Source organism: Lutjanus erythropterus, chromosome 13 (assembly GCF_056507025.1).
Source record: "Lutjanus erythropterus isolate fLutEry1 chromosome 13, fLutEry1.hap2, whole genome shotgun sequence".
NCBI lineage: Eukaryota > Metazoa > Chordata > Actinopteri > Lutjaniformes > Lutjanidae > Lutjanus > Lutjanus erythropterus.
In genome coordinates, this window is record NC_139329.1 from 26150710 (window position 1) to 26163152 (window position 12443).

A 12443-nucleotide genomic window follows, 5' to 3' on the forward strand; every position below is an offset into this window, starting at 1 on the left:
CTCATTTGTTTCCATGAAGATGTTATGAAGTTGATTTCCTGCACTGTACTTTGACATCAGTTGTGGGATTTACATCACTTAATAAAGATAAAAATAACAGGAACATACATATTGCAAAACAGGCATAAAGCATTCTCTTAAATGACTACAGTTGTGTTTCAGCACCTCTCAGACTGAGGATCTGAACTTCAAAACCTTTACAAAACTATACATGTTGCAGGAATTTTGTATTAGATTGCATAATATTGTACGTCATTCCTGTTATTACATCTACTACTTACGTGCATATACACCTAAAAAATAGCAAGGTTCAACTGTGGATATGATTTTAATCACATTTGCAGAGACTACCTTGTTTTGTTTACTTTTTGTTGAATTGTAGCTGTGTTATCATAATTACTTTTCCTTTCATGTGTCCAAAGTGAGCTGACATGGCTATCAGTCCAGTTGTGGTAACTAACTGCTGACATGTTGCAGCTCTTCCTCATTTAAATCAAATGAGTGAGTGAGTGAGTGTTGCTGTTTGAAAGCTGGTTTCCTGAATGTGTCATGAGCCATTTCACTTGCATCGAGCAACAGCCTGTTACACCGCTGGCTGATATAAAGTGACTTAAAGTTGAGTGGATTTGCCAAAACGGACTGTTTTTAACCACTGCCAAGATGACATTACAATTTAAAGATGCCTTTTGGGTGAGTTATTGATTCTACTAATCCATACGTTTGTTGTTTTTTGTGGTTGTTGTTTAAGTTCAGAGTTGAAGCTGGACATGAGATTTTTACTGAGGTGTAAAGTCACTGTTGTTGTATTCAGTATGTTCACTGGAGTTTTGAGGATATATCTTTCTACGTCCACTGTATTTATGCTTTGCATTTTGTCTGGACAGTATGTTCTGTACCATACACTTGTTATGTGTTTCATTATCTGTTGCTTAACTTAAATGACAGTTAGCTAAAAACTTTGTCCTGTCTTTAGACTTCTAATCTGTCCTTTCTGTTCTGTTTCTCACTTTGAAGCTCACTGAATGTATACTGAAATGTTGCTTTGATTAAAACATTAACTGTTTTTTGTTTGCAGTTTTAATAAGCAAAAGAAATATATTTCTAGTGCTGGGTTGTGTATTTTTATTTCTTGTAAAGCCAAACAGCTCTCTCTCAGTACAACTTTAAAAAAGTTGTATGGAGGCCAAAATAATGCTTAAATACAGCAACACTGTGGTGGCAACTGTGTGCTGTGTATCATTGTTGTGTTTCCTGTTAATGTGGCTAATTTTATCCATGTCACCAGTTATGAACACAGTACTGTTTTTTGAACCATAAGCAAACCATCTAGAACAGATCAGTTGAGCTCTGGCTTCAGTTTACTTTGTGAAGTTGTGTGCTTCCTTTTTCCTCTTTCTTCTCATCTAGTTATCAGTGATCTCATGTAAATTGTAACTCCACAACGATAGAAATGAACATCAGAGATTTTTTACAACAGTAATTTTCGTTCCACCTTGCTCAAATTTCAGCACGGTAAGAATACTTTTATATGAGGAGGGTTCTTTGGTACTTTTCCAGCTTGGCTGCTTTCTATTCAGACCCCAGCAGCAGCATGCAGAGTAACAATTTCCATTCTAGCTGTGATACCACCACAACACCTCTGTGCGGAAAAAAAAAATCAGTCTCAGAAGTCATCAAAGTAAAGCTGGCCACAGAATATCATTTAAATCATCACATATTACCTGAGTGTCATCATTTGGGTCTTTTGAATACTGAAGCAATAAAGAAACTGTAAAAAAAACAACTTCCAACAGACATATTTATTTTGACTTTCATTCCAACACTTAACATTGTGTGTGAAAGTACTTAATGTATTAATTAATTAACGGTTTGGTATTTGTGATTCCAGGGAGGGGACTTCATCAGTAATATTGGGTACGAGACTATCAGTCAGAGACTTAATGATGGCCGACGAACGTGCAAAGATATGGAGGAGCTCTTGAAAATGAGGTGGGCCAGTGTAATTTTATTCATGCACATGTGTGAGTTAAATTACCACAATGTAATGTGGTTCAGCTCTGTTTGGGTTTTGTCTATGTAGGGCTTCAGCAGAAGAGAAATATGGCAAGGAACTGGTCACAATTGCCCGCAAGGCTGGGGGTTTATATGAGATCTGGTAGGTGCATTAATGTTCTCATCATTTACCTTCGCAAGGAGTACATTTATTCTGTAGTATTGAAGATACAGAAAACATTTTGGTCGCACTTTATAAATTAGATGAAAATTAGAAATAATATGTTCTTTAGCAGTCAGTATTAAACTCTTTGTTATACCCTTAGTAGTCTAGAGGGTAATTTGGGAACCATTTCAATAGAACTGTAACATAAACTAAAGGGAAATCACACTCAGGGTCTAACTGTAGAAAACAATACACTTTAACTTACAGTACAGTTCTGTGTAATATGTTCCTAAATACCCTCTAAAAAAGTCTAGTAAGTTTCTAATAAAGGATCTAATACGGTCTAATAAAGAATTAATATTATTGGTGTACTGTTAAATAAAGTGCAGCCAACATTAAAGTGCACGAAATTTCAGCATCTTGTAAGAATGCCCTATGTTCATTTTGTCTTTGCAGCACTTTGAGAACATCTTTTGATGAAATGAAAAGACGTAAGCACACAGGATATGTTTCCTGCATTTTTTTTTTTAATTTGTGTGTGTGTACTTCATACATGTCTCAGCCAGTTCTCAGTTTTTAAAGTTGTATGTCCTGGTGTTTTTCAGAAATTGAAAATGTAGGAAACTTGCACATCCAGCTTTCTGCACTCCTAAAAGAGGAGGTGAAGAGAATGGAGCAGTTTAGAGAGCGACAGAAAGAACAGAGGAAAAAGGTACACAAGTCTTTTCTATCATTTGCATACAGAGGAAATCTAAAAAGAGATGCTTCTGTCATTGTGGTTTTCAGGCTATGATGACTTTTTTTTTCATCATTTTGTCCTTCACCTCTTAGTTTGAAGTCATCATGGAGAAGGTCCAGAAGGCAAAAGTCTCCCTCTACAAGAAAACAATAGATGTAAGTTAGGTCAATTCATGCTATCATTATGATCTGTATTATTAGACCTCATTATTTCACTTTCAGCAAGTGTATTTATATTACTCTTTATATAATTGTGGTAGTGGTAGACAGCGTGATTTACGTCATGTGCAGATTTAGTGCAGCTACATCCTGTGCATGCAGTGCAGCTATACCTTATTCTGGAAATACTTTAGCAGAGAAACACTGCCATGCATATTGAAGATTTAAGAAGAAGAATATTATTTTGCAAGGAAATAACACATGAGTGTACATATTTGAGCCTTAGATTATACTTCTCACCAATCAAAAGAAGGAAGTGAGGTCTTACTTGATATACTTTGTTTTTCCTGCACATGCATGGCTCCTCTTTTCTTGACTGAACTTGTTCCCCCTCCCCTTTCCTGTCAAGATTCATCGAGCAAAGTGCTAATGAACAAAGCAAGGGTGTTATACAGTTTCATGTGGTTTCTGTTCTGTTTCCCTCCCAGTCGAAAAGATCCTATGAGCAGCGCTGCAGGGAGGCAGATGAGGCAGAGCAAACCGCCGAGAAGATGGGCAGCACTCCCACAGCCACTCCAAAACAGATCGAGAAGGTAAATCTGGTATGAAGGTCCAGTGCTATGATTTCAATTCAGGCTTGGCTTTCTAAAAGGATGAGTGCTGTTTTACAGTTTCTCAGCTTTATTCTGACTACATTAGTGTCCTGTTTTCTGTTACCAATGAATCTTTACAGCCCTCCTCCACTCAAAAATATGTTTTTCTTCTTGTTCCTACAGTTGAATATTTGAGCTTCACAGTGTAGAATGATATATGAGCAGAGTTTGACTGTTGAGGGTTGTTTTCACATTCATCTGCTGAAAGATGAAGGTTTCTCTGTCCTCACTGAATAGCTGGTTTTAAGGGGCGGGCGTATGACCATGATTTGTGACCTCACAGCTAGCTTAAAAGTCAATCCTAGCCCACCTTGCAATCAGTGCACATACTGTGTATGTACTTTATAGTGGACATCTAGTGTCCAGCAGGAAAACTTTTTTTTTTTCCAATTATAGTTTTTATTTCCTTCACAGACATCCAAAATGCAGTCTAATGCATTTTGAGCAGGAAAACATTAGTTAGAAGAATTGGATGCCTTTTGAATTATTTTAATTAGGAAATTATAGTTTTTTTGCAGAAAAAAAAACCCTGTCAGTATAGCTCTATGCAGACCATTTATTTACAACCCTGATTCCACAATAGTTGACATTTTGTGTGAAACAGATTGCAATGATTGCAAATCAATCTATATTCAACCAAACACAGTAAAGGGCAAGATTATTATTCTTTCTTGATATACAACTTCTACAAAGTCTCATTGTAGTATGTTTTGCATCATAATACGGGTCTGGACAGGTCAGTCTAGTACCCAAACTCTTTTATTATGCAGCCATGCTGTTTTAACACATGCAGAATGTGTCTTGGTATGGTCTTGCTAAAATAAGCAGGGATGCCTCTGAAACAGAGGTTTTCTGGATAGCAGCATATGTTGTTGCAAAACCTGTATGTACCTTTCAACATTAAAATGGGCCTTCACAATTACGCAAGTTACCCATCATGTCACAGGCATTAACACACCCTCATAACATCACAGATCCTGGCTTTGCGCTGGTATTAATGAATATCTTTAAAGAGCTCCTCCAGACATATTTGAAGACACATGCAGCTACTCTGCTGATTAGTAGTTAATGTCTGATGTGTGGTGGCAGAGTGGTAGGTGGTAATCCCCCAGCCGGTTGGGGGCGGGGGAGTTTGTGGCTGAGAGGGGTCTGTACAGAGTTTGTAGAGTTAATTAATAACTCTAAATTGCCTGTAGGTGTGAATTTGAGCATGAGTGGTTGTTTGTCTCTATCTATCACCTCTATTGGGCATAAGATGTTAAAAAGTCCATTCTCATTGTACAGTATGTGCAGTGTAGGTTTCCACATCAATGTTGAGTAAGCTGCATATTGTGATTTCACAAAATCCTGCATGTACACAAGTCTTGAACTCAGAGTGAAGGTTAGCACAGAGAAACACAAGTCTGTGTGCTACGGTCACTGCCATTTGAGAGTTTACTGAGCACTTCATTAACAATACATACCATCAATACATGCAACAAATGGTGCTTTGTATTAAGATTCACACATCATTAAAAAGAATAAATATTTTTATATTTTTATACTTTTTATATTGAGTATAAAAAACACCATTAAAATTGAAATACAAGTAACAGGGTGCAAAAGCAGCATACAGTGTGACAGATACAGAATGTGTGTTGGGAGTGTTGATGACATTTGGTTAGTGTGGGAATACCACCACTTATAGTGATTTTAAAGTGATTAAAAAGTTATTTTAAGTTTATTGTACACGATTCTCACCATAAAGAAATATATCAAAGGCATAAAATAAGTTGTAAAGTTGTAAGACATATATTTAAAATGAATTACCGGTGTTGGCAACCAAAGGGATCATTTCTAAAAACAACACTGACAGTAACTCCACAACACTGACTGATTCGACAGTTCAATTCTCTTTACCTCTCCTGTGGTTTGTTTTACGGTTCAAGCCTAATTTACACAGTTTATGTCAAACTTTAAGAATTAACTATAAACTTTATTTTATTGGGAAAGCCACGGGTTTACTGATATAAAGTCAGTGTGACAGAATGTATTCTCTTTTCTTTTTCCAGATGAACAACAAATCAAAACAGTGCAGAGAAGCTGCAGAAGAGGCCGGTAAGGACAAATGATAAGTGGGATGCTATAGTAGCACAGTAGGAAGGAGGAAGCCACTATGGTTCACCCGAAACGTTTGTTAAGGATGGTGGTAACGTTCACTTCCTTTTAGTAAGGATCCCAGAAATAGGTCAAGAATCAGTACAAAAAACCATTAAAGTAAATAAATCCATATACTGTTATGTATGTAAAGTTTAAATCAGTGTTATAGGAGATCCTTATTTATGCTTTTTTACAATAAATTCTTTCACTTGTCTTTAGAGAAACAATACATGTCAAACATCGAACACCTTGACAAAACTCGCCAAGAGTGGGAATCAACACACATCAGCACATGTGAGGTAAAGTACTGCACTGGAAGCTGTATTTTTCCTTCATACTTTCTTTATCAAGTGAGGATTGCACGCTATGAGTTGATGAATTTTAAAATGTACAGAGTTAGACCAAGAGTGGCAATACCCGAGGCCTGTGGTGTCAATGAGGATGTGCAATACTTCCTAAAAGCAGATTATTGTGAGTCACACATCTAACAAAATGTTTCCGGCTAGCCAAGTTCCACCACAGACACACAGTTATGTGTGATAACATCAACAGAACTGAGGCCACCATTCAAGTGCTTTTTCATACTTCCAAAAAAAAAAACTTCCAACACACACACACACGAAGAAACCAAGAATCTAAGCAAAGCAGAAGTGTTAATAATGTGAATGCGCACTACTAGTGTAAAATACATACAGTATATACGTATTTTAAAACAATGAAGCAATGTTCTGAACTAGTTATTCTACCCTGACATCAATCTCATTAATTCATTCATTCATTCATTCATTTTTGAACACAAAAAAACGTCATTAATTCAGAAAAACTGAACTTTTTTTCCCAAGTGAATGCAGTAAGGTTCCACAGAAATCCTTTCAAACTGTACTGTAATTTCCACTTGCCATATATCTGTATTTATTGTATTTTACCAATTTAACCAATGTTTACAGTAATGAAAAATGTCTTGAAACCATTAAATAGTCTTTTTTTAGGTTTAGGTTGCGTTTCTCTTCTAGCTTCTCTTCTAGCTTCTTAGTGTCTTAGGTGATTTGGTTGAAAATGTTAATGTTTGTTTAAAATGTTTGCAAATCTAGACACACATACAGTATATTTCAATAATTATTTACCTAAGGCCCTATTCTTTAAACTTCAGATATTTTTTATACTCTTTATTTATTAATGTGTTGTCCTTTACGTTAGTTACTTCTCAAAAGGACGGAAGCAAAGGTATCAAACAACTTTATAGCCTCTGTATGTCTCTCCCACCCCAACAAACAAATAATAATCAAAATAAAAGAACAACAATAAAAACATGAACCGTAATAGCGATACATTTGGTTAGGAAATTTGAAATAATGGAAATAAAAATAGAGAATAATAAATAACTTAAAAAAAAATAAAATAAATATATATATATATATATATATATATATATATATATATATATATATATGTATATATATATATATATATATATATATATATATATATATATATATATATATATATATATGTTTACTGTTTTCTTGATCACATTGTGTTGCAGATGTTTCAGCAACAAGAGGAAGACCGCCTCAGCGTTCTAAGGAATGCTTTGTGGGTGCACTGTAACCATTTATCAATGCAGAGTGTGAAGGATGATGAGGTATGTGTCTGCGTGCAGCTATTTTCACAGATTAGTATATGATTGACTCTCGGTACGCCTGTCTAACGCACTGGTATTTTTAAAACTCATTCTGCTCTTTCAGTGTTACGAGGAGGTGAGGAAAACGCTGGAAAACTGTGACATCATTGCAGACAACAATAGCTTTGTGGAGATGAAAACCACCGGCTCAACAGCCCCAGGTACTGCAGGCACCTGCCTGGCTGCTGCCTTCCTGATGTTGATTTGAATATGTTCTAAGTTGAAAATTTTAATATTATCTCTCTGCTGCTGCTGCTAAAATGTTTGGTACCTCTGGAAACAGGTTAATGCACTGTGAACCACTGAGGAGTTTGTTTGTTTTTTATTTACTGACTTTCCATGCTTCTTCCACAGCTCCTATTGAATACCAAAATTACTACGAGGGGAATGCCGCAGCTGAGAGAAACGGCAGCGCAGGATTCGTCGGGGGAGTCATGAAAAGGTCAGAATTAGAAAATGGAAAGCACCATCACCAAATTAGAAGTTATGATGGATGATTACTACAAAATGTTTTTTTCATCATCCCAATACATTTTGCATATTTCTTCCTAAATAATTTCCCAAATTTGCAGGTTTTCAAATCTTCTGCAGGGGAACTGTTCCGGTGGCTCCAAAATCAGCCTCAATGAACCAGCTCCACAACCTACTGGTACTGTAGGTAAGTCAAGTAACACTGCAGTTTCCAAAATGATGACAGATATGACTATAAAATCCACTTGATCCTTGCAACATAAGGTGTGGAGCAACTATATGTCTCATACTGTAATTATTCTTAACACCAGTAAGTCTGCAGACTTCAGTCAAGGGAATATATGGAAACATTGTGGAGTACCTCAGCTAACATAAAACATAGAAGTTTAAAGAAATCACATCCACATTTTGTTTGGGAGGAACATTCTGACACAAACCTCCAACTTGGCACCAACCTGAATGCAATGCAATACCACCTTAATCACTTTCAAAACTAGGATAAATGGATAAATGGTTTAAGCCAGCCATTCTCAGCCATCAGAGTGCCATCTAGTGGGACACAAAGGGAGTTGTACTGCCAAGTGGTCTGAATAAAATGAAAAATCTTTTTTGGTCATTTACAAAGCTGGATATTCTCCATCTTCTGCCTCTCCAAGTGGTATTAGTACAAATGCAAACTTGATAAAGAAAGCAATACCAAGCTTTCACATTGACAATTATAGGATCACTAAAAAAAAACACACTAAATTTATAATAAGTTGAAGTGAGCACATTTGGGAGATGACAGTGCTGCAACAAACATGTTGAGAAATAATTTTTTAAACTTGCCAATGATCTGATGTGAGATGTCACACCATCAGCTTAGTTACTCTCTGGGGGGGGGGGGGGGGGGGGGGGGAGGTGTAAAATATGAGTGTGCTGATTATGTTTATATTTCCAACTCCTCAGCAGAAACATCAGATGGAGTTTATGCTTCCATTCCTGCATGTCAGGTGCCCCAGCTGAGCAGTGAGCAGTACAAGGCCCTGTATGACTACGAGGCACAGGTCAGTTTCTTTGTACAGATGTTTAACCTCTCTGCATGAGACAAATGATCTGATTCTTGTTAATTTTACAGCATGTACTGATCGTTTCTATCCTTGTTCAGGTGGACGATGAGCTCTCTTTATCTTTTGGGGACATTGTGGTTGTCATAGATCAAGGCGAGGACGGCTGGTGGACGGTGCAAAGAAATGGTTCTACTGGACTTGTTCCAGGCTCTTACCTCACCAAAGAATGAGATTATCTGACAGCCACATGTAGGACTGGACTACATTGCATCATGTAACATTTCGCCAAGGCCTCGTCATTTCAGATTTACCGTATGGTTTGATCTCATCTGTTGTTCACATTTCTGTCACAAACTTAAAGCCTATGCTTATGCGTAGGATTAGAAAATTTCAAACTTTGGCACTCCCCTGTGAGTACACGCCATGCGCGGGCCCGTGAGAAAAATGTTCTCAAGATCATTTCTGATGGTGCGCTTACATTTGATTCATAAAAGATGCTGAGCATGAAACACCTTCCTCACACAAGCTCGAAGGGGGCTTGATCCGAGTACACCTGACCCTAAAGTCCAGTCCGTTTGATTATTATGAAAATTGTATGATTCACATGAGGTGTGAAAGCTAACTGCACCAAAATAATTAATATCAAATTAATGTAAAATTGATGGCACCTGCCCTACAATCAAGAACAATCAAATGAGCTAAACTGAAAAAAGAATTCAAATTATCTGGCAATTCTCCCCCTTTTTTCTCTCCACCACCACCTACTTGCATGTTTCCTACTGTGTATCCATAGAAGAAACAAAACAGACACCACAGTGTTGCTGACTAGTAACCTACAGCGGCACTTTTCTACCTTTATAAAGAAGAATGTGGAAAAACAGTTGTTACTGCATAGTCAAAGTCAAAACAAACTGTGGATTTGGTGAATTGTAACACCCCTTCCCATGATGTAATGCAGCACAAATTGCAGGTTTTAGTCAAGAACAGACATGGACAAAAATAGAAAAGCAATTTTTGGGAAGAGCAGAGGAGACTGAAGCCAGGCTACACATTATTCATTTGACTAAGTGGTGGGTTGCGAAACAAAATCAAACGCTTAGCTTTAGAGTGTTTCGCAATAAATTCACATTGTTCATAGCAATAATGTTCACCACAGGCTTGTGTGCATACGCGTCCCGACCTGCACCAAACATACATAACCAACAGGAAATCAGTATGGTCAAGTCTAGACTTTCCTTATAGATAAAATCATTTCCACGTCAGAGTGAGGTGGTTTTATAAAAAACTGCTTGTATGTGTTTTTCCATGCAGTTTATGCCCACGATCAAAACTGTCCAGAAGCCCATTTTAGAAATGAGGCCTGTGAATGAAGAGCTGCCATCAGAATTAGAGTATCACATATTAATCCTACAGATAGGGGCTTTCCCAAACAGTGGCACAAGACAGTGTTGAATGGTGAATTATTTATTGCTATGGTACATATTCATATGACTTTGCCCTTACAGCTGGTGTGTTGAATGCTCCTCATACCACTGACAGCTGCGAGATTTAGTGATCTGTTGCACGAGGTCACTGCACTAAGTTTATTCATATACTGTTGTATTCCTGCATAGTGCTGAATCATTTCTGTTGTTGGCCTGTGAATAATTTCTGTGTAGGTGTTTTTTTTTTCTATTCTGATTACTATTTGTGAATGATAACATGTATTTATTCAATATAAAAGACAAATCATCAGGTTTTGTTCTTTATGTACCATCAACATTGTTTTTTGTTCCTGTTCTCTAAGAAATCTAGAATGTAAAAAAAAAAAAAAAGCTGCAAAAACTTTGTAGGCAACTGTCTAAATTTGAGTTTTAAGTCAAACTCTAATATGGGTTTTGAAATAAACTAAAAAGAAAAAGTTTTGCTGACCTATAATTATATGTTGAGATAATTTACTTCTGTAGATAAACTTGAATCTATAAGTTTTAGAAACCCCCAAAAAATCTTGTATCAAAAATTGTTGACTTTGAGCTGTGGATCCAATTTGCCATCATTTAGGTGATTAAATTGAAATGGTTGCAATTGAGAACATTAAATTGCTCAACAATTTTTGAAATACATTTTTTTTTTCTTCAAACAAAAGACTATAGGTCAGCAAAACTTTTTTTTTGTTTTATTTTAAAAACTTTTGAGTTTGAGTTTGATTCAAAACCCCCGAAAGTGAAGACAGCTGCCTTGAACTTATGAGTTTTCTCAGCTTTTGTTTTTCTTTTTTGAAGTGTGTATAGTATGTGACAAAGTCACACTGCACTATTTTTTCCTGTTATGACCCCGTTACTGTGAGGAAGGCTATACTTATTAGTGAGGATTAAAAGAAGACCACACCAGAACAACGTAGCTGAAAGGCAGTCGGACACTATTCTTGGGTGACGCGCCTGAGCAGTCTGCTCTATCTGGTTCAAAGGTATCTTGTTACTGTGCAATGGGTGATGCATCGCTAACTCTGTGTCTATCAAATAACCAAAGCTGTCATTTTAAGACGGTGTGAAGGTCTACAAACAGTTAAAGGCAGGGGCATAGTGGGAGGTAGACCCAAGTCATATTCTTTAATCAAGTAGAAGTACAGATACTTGTGTAAAAATAGGCTCTGGTTTACGTAGGTGAAAGAGAAAAAGTGAAGGCAGTACTGAAATGTACTAAAATTAGAAAAGTCGAGAAGAAGGACATTTCTACAAGTTGTTTTTGTACAGAGCCACTGGACCTCATGTCATATTAATATAATTAAAAGACTATTAAACTATTTTAACATCAAATAAAATGAAATATATATATGTATATATGTATACTGATAATAATAAACATTAACTATGCGACAATGTGTAGTCAGTTTTGAATGTCAGCAACAGAACTTGAGACACACTTCAGGTCTCATGAAGCCTTTTTTTCTCTATACTCCCAAAATCTATGGTTCGGCATGGCAAAAAGAATTTATGCTAACAATATTATCGCAATAGTTAGTTATTATGCATTTTGCCTTTTTTTTTTGAAAAGGGATTACACTAAAAATACAAGTGTAAGGAGGTGAGGAGAGTCTGTAATCTTAACTGTAAGTGATTGAAGGGCATACTAATCAATAATGCCCTTTGTACTTTGTTACTTCCCACAAAAAAAAAAAAAAAAACTGCTGATAAAAGTTTTATGAAGTGTTCCTGAGCCCATGTAGTGATATCATTGATATAGTCGTGTGTTTCACAAAGTGCCTTGTGAACAGCTGAGTCTTTTTGAACATGCCACAACTTTCCCAGTTTCCGTTGCCTGTGACCCAAGTAGTTTGAAATGTTTTACTAGCATCAAATTCAGACTAAGCATATATTTACATAAAACCAGTATTTGTCAATGTTTATCAAGTTGAT

The 12443-nt window shown here is 36.4% G+C and overlaps 1 protein-coding gene across 2 annotated transcripts; it reads left to right on the plus strand.

Annotated features, from left to right (window-relative positions):
- Positions 1–3: 3 nt before the first annotated feature.
- On the plus strand, positions 4–9918 carry pstpip1a (proline-serine-threonine phosphatase interacting protein 1a). Of its 2 annotated transcripts, none has more exons than XM_084733344.1 (15): positions 4–690; positions 1889–1989; positions 2081–2155; positions 2615–2649; positions 2764–2870; positions 2990–3052; positions 3544–3648; positions 5760–5805; positions 6067–6146; positions 7391–7489; positions 7593–7689; positions 7883–7970; positions 8101–8186; positions 8948–9045; positions 9147–9918. In XM_084733344.1, the coding sequence occupies exons 1-15, from the start codon at positions 661–663 to the stop codon at positions 9276–9278; spliced, it is 1242 nt and encodes a 413-aa protein (XP_084589470.1). In that variant the 5' UTR covers positions 4–660; the 3' UTR covers positions 9279–9918. The 2 variants fall into 2 exon arrangements, with proteins under 2 accessions (XP_084589470.1, XP_084589471.1); XM_084733345.1 differs by having other exon boundaries at positions 8951–9045.
- Positions 9919–12443: the final 2525 nt, after the last annotated feature.